This window comes from Herpailurus yagouaroundi, unplaced genomic scaffold, assembly GCF_014898765.1.
Source record: "Herpailurus yagouaroundi ecotype Mexico unplaced genomic scaffold, PumYag 140, whole genome shotgun sequence".
Classification (NCBI taxonomy): domain Eukaryota; kingdom Metazoa; phylum Chordata; class Mammalia; order Carnivora; family Felidae; genus Herpailurus; species Herpailurus yagouaroundi.
Window position 1 is genome coordinate 52,147,110 of NW_024412395.1, and position 21,950 is coordinate 52,169,059.

The following is a 21,950-nucleotide window of genomic DNA, read 5'->3' on the forward strand; positions in this document are numbered from 1 at the left end:
GGGAGGGGCAAAGAGAGAGGGAGACACAGAATCGGAAGCAGGCTCCAGGCTCTGAGCTGTCGGCACAGAGCCCGACGCGGGGCTCGAACTCACAAACCACGAGATCATGACCTGAGCCGAAGTCAGATGCTTAACGGATTGAGCCACCCGGGCGCCCCTCAGTAATCCATTTTTTTAAAGAACATATTTAGGTAGTGTCCTTTTCCTTACTGATCTAAGAGTGAACAGCCTTGTTTTGTTTTGTATTTTAATAAAACAGTTTTCAGTTTTATTTTCCCAGTTCCTTCCCCAGCAATGGGACAATACAATTGTAACTTTGTCTAGCTGCTGGGGAAATTCCTTAGCATTTTGTGGAAAACTGTTGGCTTTCAGAAGTGGAAAAACTAGCCAAAAGTTAGTCAAAATTGCAGCAACTATAAAAAGCAATTTAGAAAGAGGATCAAGCCACGCAGAGAAGCAAACTAGAAAATCAGTTTCTCGGGACTGTTCATCAAGTCAATTTCCTAATTTCAAAAAGCCAAAGCAAAACATGTGGACTTAACTTTGCCTCTGTAGGTCTTTCAGCTGTTGTTTAAATTGTACAAGTTTTTCATTGTCTTGAAAGCCTTGTTTAATTGAGGAATTTTTGAGCATAAGCCATAATTATAGGAAAGCCTAGGGTTTGGAAACTTTCACACATATTTTATAAAAGTTCCAGTAATTGCTGGTAAGGGGATGACCTAGTTGACACAGGCAGAGAAAGCCCGTATTTGTTCATAATCATTCCCCACATTACCTGAGATTCTGCAGCTGACTAGATATTGCAACCAGGATACTAGCTTTTTGCAATTTGAGAAAATAGATAGAGGTATCACCTTAAGAATCTGGCCTTTCTGGGACAGTTCCTTGATCAAGTTATTATCTGTTGTCCAGGTTTGTAAACACCCAGAAATATGATCTTTTCAAGGCATTCAAAACTGACTCATTTCAGAGGGACTGCCTCATATAAACTAAATTTGTAGAGAAGCTGATGTATTTATTAGAATGGCTTTTAGTTTATAATAGAAAAGCGTCTCTTCTCCAGTTAGAATACTCAGGTCGGATTAGCATCACAAGAGTACTCGGTAAGCATGGAATCATGGTGGAGTCCAATAACAAAGAACATCACTAATTCTTTAATGTTTAATTCTGCAGACTAAATACTGGTACATTCTCATTCTTGGAGCCTTCTTTTCTAGACTCTGGCAACTACTCCTTTTCTGTGGAAGACATTTTTCTTTGGGACATGGTTTAGTATCATTGATCAGCCATTGCTTTAGACAGATGCATATAGACCATTTTTAGTCTGCCCTCATCTGGCAGATGTGTACCTGTGGGTTTCATTCCTTCCTCAGAGGCTGACCAAATTTCATTTGTTCCAGCATATTTCTCTTAGTTTCAGTCTTGGGCTATCTGTAAGTTTGCAGAGGGGCTCACTGTGGCCTCAGTGCTTTCTCTGCAACCACTTATTTTGATTAATCACCTTGTTTTAAATTTTTTTTTTTTCAACGTTAATTTATTTTTGGGACAGAGAGAGACAGAGCAGGAACGGGGGAGGGGCAGAGAGAGAGGGAGACACAGAATCGGAAACAGGCTCCAGGCTCCGAGCCATCAGCCCAGAGCCTGACGCGGGGCTCGAACTCCCGGACCGCGAGATCGTGACCGGGCTGAAGTCGGACGCTTAACCGACTGCGCCACCCAGGCGCCCCAATCACCTTGTTTTAAAATGCACCTATGTCTGATAGGCTATGATCGATCAGTCTAAATTATTTAATCTTACTTTCTTCCTCTAAATCTGAGATCTAGTTTAGTGATAATTACAGATTTGATGGTAGAAGGGACGAAAAGTAAGCAAAGGAAGAGGTAATTTTGTAATATGAAGCATCATTGCAAAGTCAGATTTGGCTTAGGAAGAGCCGAAGTTGGCCACTGCTTGCTCTCCTGGCTTTTGTTGGGGGCTCAAATCCACAGAAACAAAAGATGCATTGGCGGGGGGCCCCCCCCCCCAGGCAGAGATATCTGTGCATGGGCTTCTCAGAAAGTATCAAGTAGTTTAGGAAATAAAAGTAATAATGATGGAAACCTAAGTTGGAATCTGATTGTGAAGGGCCTTAAATCCCACAGTCAGGAATTTGGATATACCTTGGGTAGTGGGACTGTGAAATACTGTACCAGTGGGGGTTTGTTGGTTCCAAACAGTAGAAACTAACTGTCGTTGTCCTAAGTAGACATGGATTTATTGCTGTGGAGTTGCTCAGATAATCAAAGAAACAGCTTAAACAATCAGATGTGGGAAGGACAGAATTCAGCACTGCTAGGGATTTAGAGAGGAAGGACTAATTGGCAGTTTTCATTAGTGTTCTACTGAAGAGATGAAGCTGTTTTTGTTTTCTGTCACTCCCAAGATCTGCAGCCATGGGCAAAGAAAGGTGGATTGGCCTGGCTTTGGTTATGAGCCACTCCTTGGGTTGGACTAGGCTCCCTGATTGACAGTCCCACCAGCACTGCCAACAATGCGGAGAAGAAATTCTGCAAAGGGAAGAAGAGAAAAGGAATATTGGGAGGCCAGCAGACTGAAAAGCAGTGTGATCATGTCTTACTAGAAAGATGCCTCTGGTGGCAATGAGAGGATAAATTAGGACTCTGGATTAACTTGGATTGATTTGTGTCAGGCTCTGAAATAGAACTAGGGACTGTGTAAGTGACATCATTGGACAGAAGTACTTGGAGCTCTTCGGTGGAAAGGGCTGTATGTCATTCGTTCAGCAAATAATTATTGAGTGTCTGCCATGTGTCAGGAACTGTTATGGCAGTAAACAAAACGAGGTCCCTGCTCTTAAGGACCTTAACATTTTATTGGGGGAGACAGCAGATAAATAAATGTGCAGTGTGTCAGATGAGGATAAATGCTTGAAGAAAAATAAAGGAGCTGTAAGGGTAGTGTCTGGTGAAGGGGGGTGCTGTTTTTTAAAGGGTGGTCAGAAGAGGCCTCTGATAGGATGACACTTAAAAGAATGGGAATTTGGTTTTGTATTTCCAAACCTCAGTGAAATGCAAGCTGTGATTGATAACAATAACTTTAAGAAATAAAAATATTTTCACAGCCTAGGATGTGGCATTGGATATGGTTATTTGCATCGAATACCAACACGCCCATTTGAAGAAGGGAAGAAAATTTCTCTTCCTGGACAGATGACTGGTACACCTATTACTCCTCTTAAAGATGGATTTACAGAGGTGAGATAATTTTACTACCTGATGATGTATAAAGTTTTCGCTAAAACGAGTCAAGTGTCAGTGTGTGTGATAGTAGCAGTAATGGAGATAGGGTAAGAGAGGAGTTAAGTGTTGACCATGTTGAATTTGAAATTCCTGTAGGATATCCAGATAGATAGCCTGTGGATCTGGATTTCAGGAACGAGGACAAGACTAGATATACAGATTTGGGAATCATCAGCAAAGAGAGGGTAATTTAACCTAATGAGCAGCGATAAAAATTATTGAGGGATTGGGCCTGGTGGATCAGAGGACTGAGGTTAGAATCTTGAACATTCCTAATATTTAAATGGATGGGCAGAAAGGGGATCCAGGAAAGAACAGGGATCCAACAGAGGAAGTCCAAAGGGAAGACAGAAATCCAAAGGGAGGACAAAGCATCAAGAAAAATTAAGAGAAGTCAGGTTAGAGAAGGAGTGACAAACACATGTCCTGGGCTAGGACACTTTCAGAGACTGGCAGCGGGCAGAGATCAAGTCACAGGATGGAGGGCAAATGGTGGTAAGGTGGTAATGATAGCTGGTGCTTAATCTTTCAAGAAACTGAACTAGAAACAAAGCAAGATGCTGTGTGGGGATGCTTACAAGATCAAAGTAAGACTTTTTAAGGATAAGGTATTTGTACAGGCTTAACAGGCTTTTATTTTTTATTTATTTTTTTAATGTTTATCTATTTTGAGAGTGTGAGTGCGAGAGTGGGGAAGGGTCAGAGGAGAGAGGGAGAGAGAATCCCAAGCAGTCTCCACACTGTCAGTACAGACCCCAGTCATGACCGCAACCACAAGTCTTGGACTCTTTTTTTTTTTTTTTTTTTAACGTTTATTTATTTTTGAGAGAGAGGCAGAGCATGAACGGGGGAGGGTCAGAGAGAGAGGGAGACACAGAATCGGAAGCAGGCTCCAGGCTCTGGGCCATCATCAGCCCAGAACCCGACGCGGGGCTCGAACTCACGGACCGTGAGATCATGACCTGAGCTGAAGTCGGACGCTTAACCAACTGAGCCACCCAGGCGCCCCAAGACTTGGACTCTTAACCAGCTGAGTCACCTAGGTGCCCCAGGCTTTTAGCATGCTTTCTATGAAAGCCTCAAAGGACAGTTAACTCTTGTCTGCATGACTAAATAAAAACCGAACATCCAGAAGGAAAATGCTACAGCTATAAAGAAAGGGCTGCCACCACTAGCATCAGTTCTAAAGAAAGTAGAAAAAATGCTACAGGGAAGTGTAACCTTTCCTCACTCCCCACCCCTGCCATTGACTGACAGCCAGAGCCCATGTAGTTACATGTTAATCTGCTGCTCCTCATCTGTGGTTTCTGCCCCAGATAAGCCTCTCTGGGCAGTCTGGAAGACCAGAGGCTGAAATGGCAGCTAGGGGAAAAGGGCTAGAGGGCACTGGAGCTGGCGGAAGTTGGGAGTATCCAGAGATGAAACCACCCATCCATAGACTCCATATAGATTTATCCCTCCCCCACCCCAGAAGGTGGGGGTCTGGCTGCCACATTCATTCATTGATGAGAAAAGATAAGGTGGACTGAAGGGTTAGACATCTTGAGAAACTTTTAAGGACTCCATTCCGCATTAAGACTTTGAGCTGACTTCTTCCGGGAATGATGAAAGTTACAACTGGCTGAGAACTCAGAGAAGAGAAAAGCAGTGTTTTCAAGGTGGAGTAAAATGAGTTTTGGGCATCTGTGAAGGAGGAAAACGTAGAATCTCCTCCTAGGGTGGGAGTAGCTAGAACAGTGTGTGTAATGGGGGAGGTGCCACGTGTCCAGAGACTGGAAGTGACCGAAGGGGAAGATGTTTATAGCACGTGGTCCTTGACATGTAACAAAAATAGGAAGGAGTGTCTGAAGGCAGAAGTGCCAGGTGAAAACGTTGACAGCTAGTATGATCAAAAAAGGTACCTGTTAGAAACAAAACAAGTGAGCAAAGGGAAAAAGAGGCAAACCAAGAAACAGACTCTTAACTACAGAGAACTGACAGTAACCAGAGGGGAGAAGGGTGGGAGGATGGGTTAAATAGGTGATGGGGTTTAAGGCGTGCACTTGTTTTGTTGTTTTTCTTTTTTTGTTTGTTTGTTTTTTTTCAACGTTTATTTATTTTTGGGACAGAGAGAGACAGAGCATGAACGGGCGAGGGGCAGAGAGAGAGGGAGACACAGAATCGGAAACAGGCTCCAGGCTCTGAGCCATCAGCCCAGAGCCCGACGCGGGGCTCGAACTCACGGACCGCGAGATCGTGACCTGGCTGAAGTCGGACGCTTAACCGACTGCGCCACCCAGGCGCCCCTAAGGCGTGCACTTGTGATGAGCACCAGATGTTGTGTGGAAGTGTTAAATGACTATATTGTACACCTGAAATTTAATATTACACTGTATATTAACTGGAATTTAAATAAAAACTAAAACAAACAAAAAAAGCGGTGTCTGTAGGACCAGTGAGAGACAGTGTATATATTTTCTTTGAAATAAACCTGAGTGCTTTTTCTTTCTTTTTTTTTTTTTTTTGGCAGGTCCAGCTGTCCTCAGTTAATCCTCCATCTTTGTCACCACCAGGAACTACAGAAATTGAACAGGGACTGTCTGGACTTTCTATTAGCTCAACTCCACCAGCTGTCAGTAATGTTCTCAGTACAGGTGAGCAGAAAAATCTATTCTCTTTTCAACTTACTTTGTTTTACACGATCTTCTTTTCTGCCTCAAGCCATAGATTTTAAAAATTAATGCCAGTGTACTTTGAAAACTGTAGATATGTCCTGCATTTAAACCACTTCTCAGTCTATTTTAGACAAGTTGTAGAGTCAGGACTGTACCTTTAAATTCTGTTTGCTCTATTTCCTCAACAAATGTTTGCAGTATCCCCTGGATAGTAAACGCTGGAGATAACAGAAGTGAGCAGGATAACGTTCTCTTCCTAGAGGGTTCAGTCTTGCTCAGGGGACACATACATGTCTTCCTCCTTTTCTGTATTTCTCGTTCTACCTAATACAGTCATTTTTTGTTTCAGTTTTTATTCCAGCAGCTTTATTGAGATATAATTTACATGCCATACAATTCACCCTTTGAAAGTATACAATTCAGTGGGATTTTTTTCAGTGTATTTGTGCAAAGTTGTGCAACCATCATGTCAGTCAATTTTAGAACATTTCATTACGCCAGAAGAAACCCTATACCCTGTATCTGTCATTTACTGTTTTTCCCCAGCCCCTCAGGCCTAGACAATTCCTAATCTTTCTTTCTGTGGATTTTCCTAATATAGACATTTCATGCAGTATGCATGGTTTCTGTGACTGGCTTCTTTCACATAGAATAATGCTCCCAAGGTTCCTTCATGTTGTATCATATATTAATACTTCCTTTTTAACGGCTAGATGATGTTCTTTTGTATGGACATGCCACATTTTGTTTATCCATTAATCAGTTGAGGGACATTGAGGTGGTTTCTACTTTTTTGGCTGTTATGAATAATGCTGCCAAGAACATTTGTGTACAGGTTTTTACATGGACCTATGTCTTCGTTTTTCTTGGTTATATTCCTAGACGTGAGATTGCTTCATCACATGACATAGATCTTAGCTTGGTAGGTTGGTAGAGTTTACTTTTCTCTTGCCTTTTTAAAAATCTCCTGTTTTCTGGTTTTGTTTCTTGACAATACCAAGAGTATATTATTTAATTAAATACTGAGGAAGCAAAAGAAATACTGACATAGTTTAGTTGTATTTCATTAATACCTTTTATTCTTGAGCTTGTTTTAATATTTGTGTTCAAAATTTGTTCATACTTGGCTTTGTTCTGGAACGGACTTAGAATGTATTCACCAAGATGCAGTTAAGTTCAACAGTTTATTTCTGCACTTGGTCCCTTTGGTTCAAATCCCAGCCCTTTTCAGAGTCTTCATTTTATTTCCCAAAGATGTGTTTTTCTAGATAATATTTAAAATTTCAATTTTTGGGGGCACCTGGGTGGCACAGTTGATTGGGCAGCCAACTCTTGATTTCAGCTCAGGCCATGATCTCATGGTTCATGGGGTCAAGCCCTGCATCAGGCTCCGTGCTAATGGCACAGAAACTGCTTGGGATTCTCTGTCTGTCTGTCTCTGTCTCTGTCTCTGTCTCTCTCTCTCTCTCTCTCTCTCTCTCTCCCCCTCCCCCCCCCCCCACCTCTCCCCCCCTTTCAAAAATAAATAAACATTAAAATTTCAACTTTTTATAATTAAAAATGTCAAACAGTCTAAAATAGATGGTATGGTACTGTGAACCCCCAACACCCAGCTTCACCAGTTTTCAATATGGTGATGCACCTCTCTACCCCCTACCATTTGCTTGTTTTTTTCCCCAGCTTTTTTACAATATAATTTGCATACCATAAGATTAACTCACTGTATGTATACATCTCAATGATTTTTAGTAAATTTATGAAGTTGTGCAGTCATCACAATCCAGTTTTAGAACATTGCCTAGATGAAATTAAATATTAATGTCATCAATATCAAGTCATAGATCCAGTTGGGATCCAATTTAAAGTTTATTTCACTTGAGCAGTGTTGGCATCTTGTTTTTATATTGTGGGTTTTTTCCTTACATTCCATCAGATGGTCCTCTAGTTTATTCCTGAATAGACTTAGTAAAGGTGGGTTGGTGTAACTGCCATGGGAGCAGACCATATCTTCCCTCACTACATTATGGTTACACTTGTGTTATCTTAAAAGCATGTGCTGGGATCCCTGGCCTTATTACGCTGTGGAGAAATGGCTTCTTGAATATTAAAAGATAGAAATGTAAATAAAGCAATACTCAGAAGAGACTGAAATCAACATTTTCACTCTGAATAAATCAATTAAAAAATTGAGTATTCTTGCAGTGTGACATGTGAGAACCCACTTTTTGTTAGGCATTTACTTACCCATCTTTGCTTTTAAGTAATTTGCTGCAAAGTAGCCCAAGCAGTAACTGTAGAAACATTAAAAGTATCTTTAAAAAAGAAAACTCCTGTATAGATTTGAAAATTTTTGGATTATGAAATTTTAGAAAATGAATATATCGTTTTGAAATAGCATTAATCAGTGTGACCTTTTTGCTACCCACCCTCATGCCTCACATTTCTTGTCCCCTCCCCTGCTTGAGTTTTCTGCAGAGAACTCCCACCATTTTACATGTTGGTTATTTTACTTGTTCAATCTCTGTGTCCCTTTTCCTGTCCATTATTAGAATATATCCTGAAGGTAGTGATTTCTAATTTCTTTATGTTGTAGAGTGCCTCAGTGCCTAGAACAATGTCTAACATACACACACACACACACACACACACACACACACACACACCCGTAGGTGCCCCCCAAAAGCTGGAATTAATGAACAAACATAGTAGTCAACCAACTTTCATGAGAATCTGATGAAAGCAAAGAACCCTCTTCTTCTTTTACATGCCTCCAATTTCTGCAGAAAAGTAAATACATGAAAAAGTAATTATATGAAAAGAGTTGCTTCATGCTTTTAGGCACAGTTCATTTCCTGCTACCATATTTAAACACATTTCTGTAAGAAAATCTGGACTCCGTGTGCACTATTGTTTGGATAACAGCAAAGCCTCTAGCATGAGTAGGTGGTAGACATTAATAGATAACCTTTATTATGTAGAATCCTAAGAGTTACTTGCATTTGAAGAACATAACCTTCTCAAGCTAATAACATCAGTAAAAAGACTTCAGAGGAGTGTCACAGAGCCTGTAGATCAAAAGGAAATGGAAATTCAGGAAGCCAGGTCGTTCTCTCCATCTCTGGAGGCCCACATGCTCTCTTGTCTCTTCCAGGCCATCTGCATCTTCTCCCCTTTCACAGACCAGCATTCATGGTTTCAGAGGGCACATGGTCCCCCCCCCTGCCAGCAGCCCTAGGTTTATGGGGCATTCTAGTTCAGGAGCCCCATAGAGATTGACTAGAATCCTCGAGTCTCATTTCTGAATTTGTATAACAGTTTTCTAATCTAGCCTTATGTCAGGTATAAAATTCTTGTCCAGTGAGCTTAGCTGGGGTGGGTTTGCAGAGCCTCCCACCCTCTTAGCCGAGACTCTGCTAACAGTCTTTGTTAAAGGCCACAGGCAGAGTATGTAGATCAGCTAAGACAGTTGGTGAAGCAGCCAGAAGCCGGGCCTGAATGAGTCCCACAGAATGAAGACCCTACCGTGGTGGTGAGGGAAGGGGTCTGAAGACTGTCCTAATAAAGTGTCTTCGTTCTTTGTCAGCTGAAATTGTTAGAAATTTTGTTTAAGATCATGTTTTTGTTTTAGGTGTACCAACAGTACCATTATTGCCACCACAAGTAAGCCAGTCCCTCACTTCTGTGCCACCAATGAATCCAGCTACTACATTACCAGGTAAGCAGCAGGAGACTGGAGATGTATGTAGTGATAATAGCATTAGTAATATTGTGCACCTTAAAAAACAGTGGGAAAAACCGTATACCTCTGTGGTGACTTTTTATGTCTTTTCATCTCATTTTATCTTTGCTATAACTTTGTGATAAATGAGAGTAAGTAGCAGTGAGCTGTCAGTCACCAGCTGTTAACTTCTGAGCCCCAGGCTCCTTGTCCTCAGCCAGCTATGCCTCCAGTGCAGCGTGAGGCAGGAAGAACGAATATGCAAAAGTTCTGTGCTGAAAGAGAGCATTCCATATTAGCCTCTTTAGGAGCTTTAACCTGAAGTTAGATTTGTGTTTATTTCTTACTGTTCCCAGTGAAGACCAAGTTTCTTTACCCATCAGATAACAATCTTATTTCAGGGATAACGGTGTTATTAGCAAACACTGTTATTTCAGGGATCAAATATACTTGCATCATGAGAGCCTTTAATTGTATGACTGAAGATGTCATTGCACACACCTATTTAGTGATTAACCAAGTGTGTACACAGACACACACACAGAGAGTGGTAAAGAAATGTGGTACAAATGTTGACATGTGGGGAATTTGAGTGAAAGGTGTATGTGTGTATATATATATATATATATATATATAAGGTATATATATATTATAGTTATATAAACTACTTTTGCAACTGTAAATCTGAAATTATTTCAGAAAAAAATTAAAAAGCCAGAAGGATTGTGAACCTCAGCCATTCAAAGAGAAATTTAATTCCATTTACTACCGTACTTGCTGACATAAATCAGCTCCTTCCCCGCGACACTCAGGCCATCATCGTTCTTGCTCTTGGGTTTTGAGGTACACGAGTGTCTTTTAAGCCTTACCTACTTAGCCATCTAATCACTTAGGTACAGAAAGACATTTCACATAGTGAGCTTTGTTGTTTTGTGAATGTTATGATACAGAACTGCCCCACAGTAAGTGGACTTCTGGTGTTCTCAATTTGAAGTGGGTAGTATTTTTTTCAAAACATGAGGATTGAATGTTTTCCCCGGAGGAAGTGGTTTTATCATTTGTTCTCTGCCTTCTCTTTAGGTCTGATGCCTTTACCAGCAGGACTACCTAACCTGCCCGCCCTCCCCAACCTCAACCTCCCTACACCGCACGTCATGCCAGGCGTCAGCTTACCAGAACTGGTGAACGCGGGTATGTGGCCCATCTTGCCTTCCTAGGACTCTGTCTAAATAAAAAGCTTTTACCCAGGAAAGCAGATCCTCTATTGCAGTTTTTTCTGGAAAGGGCAGATCAGTTGAACAAATTTCAGCTGCTTCACATAAATACTATTTTTTTTGTGTAAAAAGCTTAAAAAAGAGGAAGAATATTTTTGTGATTCTCCTCTACTTGGCCGCCTCTCTTCCATTTTCCTCTCCTTGCACCCTGACAGCCCAGATACCAGAAAGGCCAGTTGTAGAAATAAAGAACAGCAGTGTGGTGCTGCTTTGAGCGAACTGTACGGAAGGTGTGCATTCACCCAGCGCAAGTGAATGGACTCCTCGTGTTTGGGTAGCTGCCACCAGCAGTGTTTGTTTTGAGTAGCCAAGACCAGAAACGTGGGCTGTGAAACTGTCACCCTTGCTCAGCTGGCTGGGTTTGTTGTTATTTGATACATATTCTCTGTTACTAATAGATGTTTTTATGATAAAAACTGAGAGAGACTTTAGCTACACATAGTTAAGCTGGCAGATACTCCCAAGTATTTATGCTCAGATTTTGTGCCCTGATGAAAATGAAGCAGCAGAGTGGCCCACAAGTCTGTTCTTCCAGTTAATGATTACCCAGCTCTCCTTCAACTTTGAGAGGACCGCATGTCAAGGCAACTACTAGTTGCTCATTTCAGTAGCTAGGCCCCTTGGTGATGTCAGGGAGTGTGCACGGTCATGTTTCTGTCTCGGTCGTAGCTGTCCCCGTTGTGCCGTCCCCATCTGTATGTATTCATCACCTGTCCTCATGGACGCATTTACTTTCCGCCCAGTAGTTTAAAAAAAAAAAAAAGGAAGACTAGTAAACCCTCATGTTTACCCTGTCTTACCACTCCTTTTGTTTTTTCTATTGTCCCCTGTATTCTTGGCTTCATCCGCCCTTTCCTCGACTTAACAGATAGACCCTAAGAGCATTGAGGTTTTCACCAGCCCGGTGGTTGCTCTGAATATATCGTACCTTCTGCCGTTCCTTTGTTTCTTAAAAAAGCAACGCTCTTTCCTTCATTCTCCATTTTGAAATCCTCACGTTGAGCCCATCAAGTGTAATGGTTACCAGTCAATCAGAGGGCTTGAACAGAGGCTGAGTGCTTACGGTGAGGTGAGGCCAAGGGAGGAGGCTACAGGACAAGCGCCTCCCTCCCCAGGCCGGCCATCTCCTCTTCCTGTTTCTGTCCAGAGGGCCCCTCTGACTCAGCTGGGGGCTTGCCTGACTGAAGGGGAGTTAACGTCCAACACTAGTGTGGCCGCATTGCTTGCCGGGTGGGCTTCTGCCTGTCCTAACGGGGAGAATCATTTCTTCTCTGAACTGGCTGAGTCACATGGAGGTTGTGGAGTCTGGAAGGCGGGAACCTTTCCTTCTGGCCAGCTGGTCTTGGATTGGATATTTACCCCTAACTGTCCTGGCCTCCACCTGAGGATAAGCAGAAGTTGCGATTTGTGGTGGCTCTGCTTGGCTTCAGTTTCCTTAATGAAATGCAAATAAAAACAGTCACGTGATGATGACAGCTGCTCTTTCAGTGCCGGGAGGATGTATGATCTGTGCCGTTTTTGTCCTAGGTTTGCCACCTCTTCCTTCCTTGCCTCCCCGAAACTTACCTGGCATTGCACCTCTCCCCATGCCATCCGAGTTCCTCCCGTCATTCCCTTTGGTTCCAGAGGTGTCTTCTGCAGCAAGCTCAGGGGAGCTGTTACCCTCCCTCGCACCCACCGGGAGCCCACCCTCTGACCCTGTCACGACCACTGCAAAGGCAGACGCTGCCTCCGCACCCACCACGGATGTGACGCCCCCCACTCCCAAGGCCCCCACCACCGTTGAGGACAGAGTCTGCGAATCCAGCCCAGCCGGCGAGAAGCCTGCTTCTGCAGTTACGGATGCAAGTGCCTCCGAGTCACCTTAACTTTGAACCGGTCTTCGGAATTGGTGTGGTGGGCTTTGTCTAACCACAGGAGCGTGTCTGGAAATGCAAACTCTCATTAATTTCATACTAGTTTGTACCGTATCTGTAGGCATCCTGTAAATAATTCTAAGGGGAAAACTAAGGAAGAGGACGTGGGCTTGTATCCTGCCAAGTCGGGGTGGGGCTCATAGGCTGGGAGGGAAGTGTCAGAAAGTGCTTGTATTTTAAAAACAACCAAAAAGAATTTAAGAGTGGCTTGCTGCCAGGTTTCCACTGCCATTCGTGGGGGTACACATCTTTGGGAAAGGTGACAGGGCATCCACGAGGCTCCCTGTCCCCCTGCTGCTCCTCCTGTAAGAAAATGAAATATTTTATGCCTAGTACTCACATGCAACATTTCTTGTATTTTGTAAGTCGTTTTTGAGAATGCCGACCACCTCACTTAAATCGTGAAAGGAACAGATATTTTACTTTTGGTTTCTGTGAGTCAATCTCTAAAGGTTTACACGAAAATTCCAACTAAAGATGTTAAAGTTACACAGTGTGCACTATGAATTGGACATCTTTTTATTCAGCCTATTCACAGGTCTTTGTTTAGAGCTCTCACAATTACTCAGACAACATTTTGTAACTGCTGCTGTTGCTTTATACGTCCACCATCAAATGGCATTTAAAAAGAAATAAAGGAAATGCTGCACAGTTTTAAACCAGAAGGTGGCACTTTGTGGCTACTTCTAATATTATAGCTATACTGGACAAGCATAGATTCAGCAATAAATTACAGTAATTTTATTTTTCTTCTTGTGGTGCATTTAAATGACAACTCCTAATTGCCATGTATGCACTGGTTACTCTCAAGTATGTCACACATCTTTAATGTAATTTTTCATGTCTTTTGTTGGCTCTCTCCCAAGTTTTCTAAGAGATGGTAAGTTAAGTGGAATTGATTTATTGAATGAAATTAAATGCATATTATATCTGTTTTTTAAATAAGACAAAAGAGGTTCATCAGTTATTGACCTGGTAGTAGCATGAATGTTGCTAAGGGCCCAGCACGTGTAATTGAGCTGCGACCGCTCAGCCGGAAGCTAGACTTGCCAGCGCCAACCTAGTGCCTCTAACAGGGGGCCCAGCACCAGCCAATTTTTAGGATATATCCACTACTGAACCAGGTTTGTACTTCACGCTGAATGATAAAAGAAGGCTCCAGCTCTGAGCACTAGCTTCTTCTGTTTGCATTGTAAATATAATTCTAGAATATTTCAGTTAGCAATCCTATTTTTTTTTTAACAAGAGCTTGTAACTGGTAGGAAAAATATTCACAAGCATACTTAAATGTTATATGATTTTTTACTTTCCAGTATAGGAAGAGGTGAGCAAGTTGTTACTACTTTCTAAAAGATGCTCATATTTTTTAAAATGTCAAGGAGATACCTTAGTGGAAAGCAAGTAAGTTTTACGCTTTAAAAGTGATTTAAAAACAAAAACAGCAGCCCTTCCAGTGCAGTGATTCTTAACTCTTGTGAGGTCACAGTTCTCATTTGAGAATGACGACAGCCCTGGACCGTCTTCCCAGAAAAAGGAACATAAGCATATATAAAACACTAAGCTCTGGAGAGAGAGGGATTCTTAGCACTCGCTTGGAAGCTAGGCACAGAGTTGGTCTATGTTGGCTCATTGGATCTTCATGAGGTGCGAAACTCGTATTTTAGATACTCCCTGCTTCCTTCAGGAAAACCAGATTCAGTGTTTATGGAAGTAGGGATCCTGTACTGGGTCCAGAGACACAGATATAAAAGATAACGTGTCCCTGCCAGGAAGCCACTTACTGTGGCTGCGTAGCGAAGAGGGTGTGGGGTGTGGGGTGTGTCGGGCCTCAGGGCAGTCCTGAAGTGTTCTAACCATGGAGATGAGCTCTCTGGCCACCCCTTGGTGGAAGGATCACATGCACTCAGAATTACCTTTGAACTCCCTATATCACTCAGTGTTCCCAAGTTCACACAAGAGAGACACGATTGAGGCAGTGATGGTGGAGGATGTTTGGAATAAACTCAGTTATCACAAATATTCTGAAAATAATGGAGGCTTAAACAAAAAAGTTTTTCTCCCAAATTCAATAGAGATAGTCTGGTAGAGGCAGGATTGGTCCGTTAACAACGTCAGAGACCTCAGCCCCTATCTGTAGTTCTGGAGAGTGTTCTTTCTCCATTTGCATGGTCATCCCATGCACCCGGATGGCAGGTGGAGCCCCAGCCAGAAGAAGAGAAAGGTACGTCCCCCTTTGCGTTGGGGATAATTCAGAGAAGTGTCACACAGCCCTGCGGTTTGCATCCTCCTGGCCAGTGTGGAGTTACATGGCCACTTCTCCCTGAAGGGGAAGCAAAGAAGTGAAGTCTTTATCCTGCCCTGTGCCCAGCTATTACTGAGGAGGAAGAAGAGGAACTAGTGAGGCCGGATGAGCAGCCCTGCTGCCCCCCTGTGGGACTGGACTGAGCCCTTGGTGTGGCCCGTGTGCAGCACCACCGTTGGCACTAAGATTCAGTGGAGCCAGAAGAGGCAGTCCGGTGAGGGTGCTGGGGAGATGGGCGGGAAGGTTCCTGAGATGACATTTGACGTGAAGAGTTACTCAGGCAAAGGAGGAGGCAGAAACCTAGGTTAGGGAGAGTCTGAAGTCTTTGAGGAATGGCCGGGAGTAGAGTGCACAGGGGGCCCCGAGTGCCAGGCCGGGGAGTTAGGGCTTTATCTTAAAAATAGGGGTCCCTGGGGCGCCTGGGTGGCGCAGTCGGTTAAGCGTCCGACTTCAGCCAGGTCACGATCTCGCGGTCCGGGAGTTCGAGCCCCACGTCGGGCTCTGGGCTGATGGCTCAGAGCCTGGAGCCTGTTTCCGATTCTGTGTCTCCCTCCCTCTCTGCCCCTCCCCCATTCATGCTCTGTCTCTCTCTGTCCCAAAAATAAACGTTGAAAAAAAATTTAAAAAAAAAAAATAGGGGTCCCTGAAGGGGTACAAGCTCAGATCTGCATTTGAGAAAGCTTGTCTAGCGGCCAGGAGGCTGGAGCAGACGGGAGGCTGGAGCGTCTGCAGCAGCCCCTTCAGGGTGGATGGAAGAAATTGACTTGCTGCTGTCACCCAGAGGCATCTTTGGTAGCTAAGACCGTGAGGAGGATTTCCCCTTTCCCTTTTGGGCTTTGTTCCTGTTTTATCCTTAGTTCATGATTAAGCACACTTACCAAGAACAGCCACGTTTAGCTCATTTGCCTGACCATTGAAAAAGGAAATGCAATGAAAAACACCTTTCTTATTTGTGAGACACCAGTTAAGGTTCAGGGATGGCTCTGCCTTGGCCTGAAGGTGAAGGCCTTCCCTTTATCAGACCACCTGGTAAGCATAGCATTTCAACCTCAGCTGCAGTTAGAATCATCTCAATTAGAGTATGGATTCCTGGGCCCTTGGAGTTTTGAAAAGCCTCCCAGAGGATGAGAGCCGCTAAACACATTTCTCTTCCACAGCGAACCTGTTCCCACTCTGGCAGTCCAGAGCTTGGGGAGGTAATAAGACAACACAAAGATCATTGTTTACTAAGATATTTTAGCACTTAGCAAAACGCACATGTTAAGGGACTCACTTACTGCTGGTATTTTTTGCATTAGACCTAGGAAGAAGAGCCTCCTGTATTGCTAACCAACATATTCCTGTATAGGCTTCTTGCATATGAGCGAATTTGACTAAATAGAAGAGTGGGAGATTAACAGCCAAGGCCAATTTTTCCAACACCAGAACCACAGGCCAGTGGAAGAGTGCGTGGGACCACCCTCAGGCTGGTAGCATCCTGGGCTCTGGTTTGGGGGGCAGTGGAAGGAATGCACCATTCACGGGGACAGAGCTTCTATCTGTTACAGAGCAGCTGAGGGCTGGATGCAGAAAAAGCTGCCTCTCCAGGGAGTTCCGTGAATGTGGGTGCCCTCTGCCCACTTCACCAGTTCAAACGTAACATGAGAAAGCCATCCACCAGTGGGGTTGGGCCCTCGGACTTTCAGTGTTAGCAGAGCTGAGGTTGCACGGTATTTCCTGACAACAGAAACAGGACCCTGGTCCGCGAAGGCCACTGGGACTCAGGTACCTGCTCGCTGCTGGTGGGGTGAATAGGGGTGCTTGGCTGACTCGATCAGTAGAGCGTGCGACTCTTAATCTGGTAGTGAGATCAAGCCCCATGTTGGGTGCAGAGATTACTTAAAAAAATGAATGAACTCAGTTTTCTTTAAAAAAAAAAAAAGTTACTGAGCCAGCCCTTTGCACGACAATCTGCCAGGTGAACAAGAGGTAGCAAACTGGCTCCCCCCCACCCCATCCCCACAGACATGGTTCCTTTGAACTGCCCTGTATATATTAAAATGTGAATTAGTTGCCAACTTTAAAAATCAGAAAGTTTCACATAAATCCAGATTTCTGGTTTCTCAAAAAGTCCCAAGATCTGGGATTTTTCAGTCCCGCAAGGAAACAATCCCCCTCCACGCCACCCCACCATGAGCCTAAATCTTTGAGTTTGCCAGGGTCCTCACCTGGCCCGCAGGCATCTGAATTTGCAGTGTCTCTCAAGTATTCTCTTGGAAGGGAGCTTCAAAAAGGTAGATGGCCCAGAACCCGGGGGATCCAGGATCAGAAAACAAGATTGTTCACGGGCTTAATTATTTTGAATCCATGAACCATGGTAGAATGGACACTAAGGTTTACAAAATGTTAAGCAGTCCCTTAAACTATAATAAACTTGGGGGAGAAATAGGTCTGGACGATGATTGGGACAGTGACAGGGATTCGGGTTTCACCAGCCTCTTCCTGAAGCCAATTCTGGGACCCCAAAGCTGTTAGTTATTTACCTAACAACCAACTCTTGGAATTCATCACCAGTTCTCTTTTTTGGGTATCAAGGAGTGGGTTATAAGAGGTCCTGAATTCTTGAATGGCCTTCTTGCCCTCCACTCTAAATGGCCTCGAGTCCTGGTTCGAGGAAAGTGGCTGACATTTGCCCAGCTCTGACCAAGCTGGTCTGGCTTAAGACTGGAGCCAATAAGTCTGCCTGAGGTTATGGGGGAAGCATGTTTGAGGAGCCCTTGAACTTAGGGTGGCTGGTGGTAGAGTGATGGGAACTTCTTTCTTCTCTTACACACTTGAGTATTGCCACAATCTTTTAAAAACACATTTGAATGCCCTTTTAATTAACAAAAACAACAGGATCGTTTCCATGTAGGGGAGAAATGGGACTTACGGGGCCAGGGCTGCCTAGCCTGGAGGGTGGGGACTGGTGATCTCCGGCAGCATTTAAAAGGACTACATGGCTGGTCATATATGCGGGGAGCTCTCTACGAAGAAATCTCTAACACTGGCCCCTAGGTTAGAATTATCAGCCACATTAGCCTTAATAGACTTGCACTGTGACTGCCCTACAATGTTGTGTTCGTAAATCAGTTTCGTCAGTAATGTTCCTAAGTCTTCAGACAGCTGTGCTGAGCAGAGAGGCCCATAGACATGGCAAGAGTCTGCCTTGCTTTGGCATTTAGATCTCTGGAAATGATGTGAGCTGTCAGATACAAGAAGCACACACCCTTCTAACATTGTTTCATTTGAAACCAGCAGCTGAACCCCTGTGTGCTTTGGGGCATAAATAATGAGAGGATGCTCTTGTTAGAAAGCTGAAACAGGGGCTCAGGGTGCATTTAATAAATGAGGCATTTACCCACCTTGGTCTCTGCCAAGTTTTTGGTTTTGTTTTCCTGGAATGGCAAGGGCATGGCAGCTCATTTTTCCAAATTCAAATCTCTTCTAGGCACATAGTATAACCTGAGGGGAAAAAACCCACAGGGATCTCTGACACCCTGGTGTTGCTGTGTTCCAGGAGGGGGTGAGTGAGGGTTGACTGTGCTTGGAATGTGGAAAGAGGCAGAGGAGAGAAACGAGGGGGCCTTGGGCAAGCACAGATTCTGGACTTGCTCCCATGGACTGGTGTTGCTTAGTGTGATACGTGGAGGAAAGTTTTATTTTCTAATGTTAATACCTATATATTTAGCATGTTTTGAAAACCTGAGTTGCTTTGGATGAGGTTAAAGCAGTTTCCTTTACAAATAAACTTTAGTAAGAAAAAGCAATGCATTTAAAGGGAAGTATTGAGTTGACAGCAGGTGCCAGGCGCCATATTGAGCGAGTGTTCTTATTCTCCTGGGCATCCAGCAAGTAGTACCGATATCTCCACTTAACCGTTGAGAAACCTCCTCAACGTACAGTACGGCCGGAAAGCTCTGGGAGGAACTGACTCCGGGCAGGTCCGTCCTGTCCCAGGCCTGTTGTGTCCCCAGAAGCCGGGAGGCTGCGGCGCCTAACGTTGACTCTCGCCCAGAGATTCCTGGTTTCTCCACCGCCCACGTGCAGAGGGAGCCCGGCCCGCAGTGCGCGCCGCGGCCACCAGGTGGCGCCACGAGCCTGGGAAAGCCGCTCCGCGTCGGAGGCCGCGGGGTCTCCGGGCCGGCCTCGCAGGGCCCCTGGGCGGGGCTGGGGCATTGCGGGAGCGGCCCCAAGGGTGGGGGCGCTTTTTGCTCGTTGGAAAGGGACTCTGGGACTTAGTCCCCTGCTTCCCTTCCACCGCAGACGCTTAGCTGGGTGGGGATACAGAAAAGCCTGGGTGCATTCTCCAAAAGGAGTCTTCAACACAATTTTCAAGTAAATATGTCAACCTGAGGGTTGTTAAGATAAAAAGGAAAAGCCCTTCACAAGCCTGTGAACCCCTCCAACACTTCAAGAAACCTCCGGAGTCTGAGCACCTAGTGCGGGAGGAGGGTGAGGAGGAGTCTTGCTTCCCACCTTTCCACCGTCCCCTTGGCTCCGCAACCCCAGGTTGACCCTAGGCCCTGGCTGTGGCCGTCACAGCTGAGCCTCCGTGGGCAGACCGGCCTGGGGGCCTCGCCCCGGGCTGCGTGCTCCCACCCCAGTGTAATCCTCCCCACGGCTCCGCAGAGGCGAATATTCCCGCTTCGCAGGCAGGCCCCAGTGCAGCTAAGTGGTGGGTTTGGACCCAGGTGTCTCAGCAGCCAAAGGCATCCCACCACACCGCTTGTGAGTTAGCGATTTAGTGTCCGGTGTGATGAGTTAGGAGGGTTGGGAGAGCACGGCAGCAGGAAACTTCCATCTGGGGAGATCCAGGAAGGCTTTGACGGCCGGCTGGGGCTCCCGGAGCGGCACTGCAGGCGGAGGGACCCGCAGCCGCGCTGGCGTGAGGTATGTAGCACGCGGCGCGTCCTGGAACCCCGGGTTGCTCTGGGCGGCAGGATCGTGAAGGGTGCCGTGAAGGGTGCCGTATGCAGGGGCAGCATCTGCCGCCGGAGGGGTTCAGGGCCAGATCTTGAAAGGCCTTGGATGCCGTGCCAAGGAGCTGAGACTGCACCGAAGTGGAGAGCTGAGAGAGGGTTTTTTGTTTTATTTTGGTTTTGGCAGGAGAGTAAAGAGCTTGCCCTTTATAAAGATCGGCGGTTTGGGAAATCTTTTTAGCAAGCAGATAGCCTTTTGAAACTGAAATATCATATGGAGCACAGCCTTCAAAACCAGATCAAGGTGTAGCTGCTGACAGCCTCTGAGCAGGAGCGAGAGGCGTGGCACCGCTGGGGAAGGCGGCCAGTCACCCCAGAACGGGATACGCCAGGGAAACTTTAAGATCTCATCTTCCTTCCAAAGCAACTGAAGTCCAGAGAGGTGCTGTGATGCCCCAGGTCTCCTGCCTTCCAGTCCGCCCCATTTCGTGCCCCCAGGACCCTACTCTAGGTGTGGCTGGCGAGCACCTTCAACTTCTGGTCTCGTAGAGGTCTGGGAAGAGCCAGAAGCCCGCAGGGTGAGCCCCCTGCCTCTTCTCCAGCCAAGGCAATCCTTTCTGCCTGGGTCGCTTTAAAAAATGCATACCAATGCCTGTGGAATCGGGCAAAGCAGCTTCGCAGACTTTGGAGTTCTTTGCCCTCAATTCCTCATTTTGTAGATGAAGATGGTGAATCCAGAGAGGTTGAGGGACTCTCCCTCGGGCTCCCAGCTAGGGGTGGCAGAGCTGGGCCTGGTGTCCAGGTGGAAATAGGAACCGTTCACTTGTTCTTTGAGCGAGGCCACAACCTGGGCCACTGGAGGGTGGGGGACAGCTCACAGCCTGGTGGACATGCATAGAGGACACAGGCAGCTGGAGGGCTGGGGGAGGTAAGTGTGGGGTCCTGTGAGCGCTCATATGGCATTTTCTGTTTTAAGTTTACTTATTTTTGAGAGAGAGAGAGAGAGAGAGAGAGAGAGAGAGAGAGAGAGAATCCCAAGCAGGCTCCGCACCATCAGCACAGAGCCAGATGTGGGGCTGGAATTCACAAGCTCTGAGATCATGACCTGATTCCAAGTCAGACACTTAACCAGCTGAGCCTCCCAGGTGCCCTTCGTATGGGATGTTCTTAATGCAAACCGGAGCTAACAGTACCTTCATTTTTTTAAATCAGAATTTAACATGCCAGTTATTTTCCCTTTGTTTTCAACAATAAGACAGTGTAGCCGTCAAGACTCTTAGTTGTGATAAGAACCCAACTTAAATCAGCCTAGTCAAACAGGGGCCGTTTAAAGGCAGGCTCCTGGGGGAATTTCTGTGTCCAGGCTGCAGCTCTCTTCGGCCCCTGGGGTCTTTCTGTCCCCACAGACTGGCAGAGAAGTGAAGGAAGAGAGGACTCAGGTGAGAAAGTGCTACAATGGGACACTTAAGGGGAGGCTTACACACGTCTGCCTCCCTCCCTTGGTGGCAGGGACTGGGTCTGGTTTAACTGGCTCTGCAGCATCTAGAACACCCCTGACTCAGTGCCGAATGAGTGACCACCAGGATCTGTCCTCATCTAACCCGGAGTCTAGCAGCGGGGCCCTGGCGAGGATGAGTCCGTCTGGTACACGCACGGCTCCCTGCCTGTACACCACCATGTCCATCTCTGGGCCAGGGACTCAACAGAGATCTAGGGATCAGAGGAGCTGGAGGGGCATATGCCTTCCTAGAGGAAGTACGCAGAAGCAGGCAGGGGAGGAGCTCTCCCGCGGGGGGGCCCCGGGTTAGATGAGGACAGATCCTGGTGGTCACTCATTCGGCACTGA

At 45.5% G+C, this 21,950-nt stretch overlaps 1 protein-coding gene across 1 annotated transcript in view; it reads left to right on the top strand.

The window, feature by feature from the left end:
- Window positions 1-13,809, top strand: part of GORASP2 (golgi reassembly stacking protein 2) — a 33,738-nt gene extending 19,929 nt beyond the window's left edge. The window contains exons 6-10 of the mRNA XM_040475358.1: window positions 3,123-3,255; window positions 5,810-5,933; window positions 9,583-9,669; window positions 10,753-10,863; window positions 12,474-13,809. Coding sequence (XP_040331292.1) covers window positions 3,123-3,255; window positions 5,810-5,933; window positions 9,583-9,669; window positions 10,753-10,863; window positions 12,474-12,814 — 796 coding nt within the window. The 3' untranslated portion in view covers window positions 12,815-13,809. The remainder of the gene's footprint in view (window positions 1-3,122; window positions 3,256-5,809; window positions 5,934-9,582; window positions 9,670-10,752; window positions 10,864-12,473) is intronic.
- The last annotated feature ends 8,141 nt before the right edge of the window (window positions 13,810-21,950 follow it).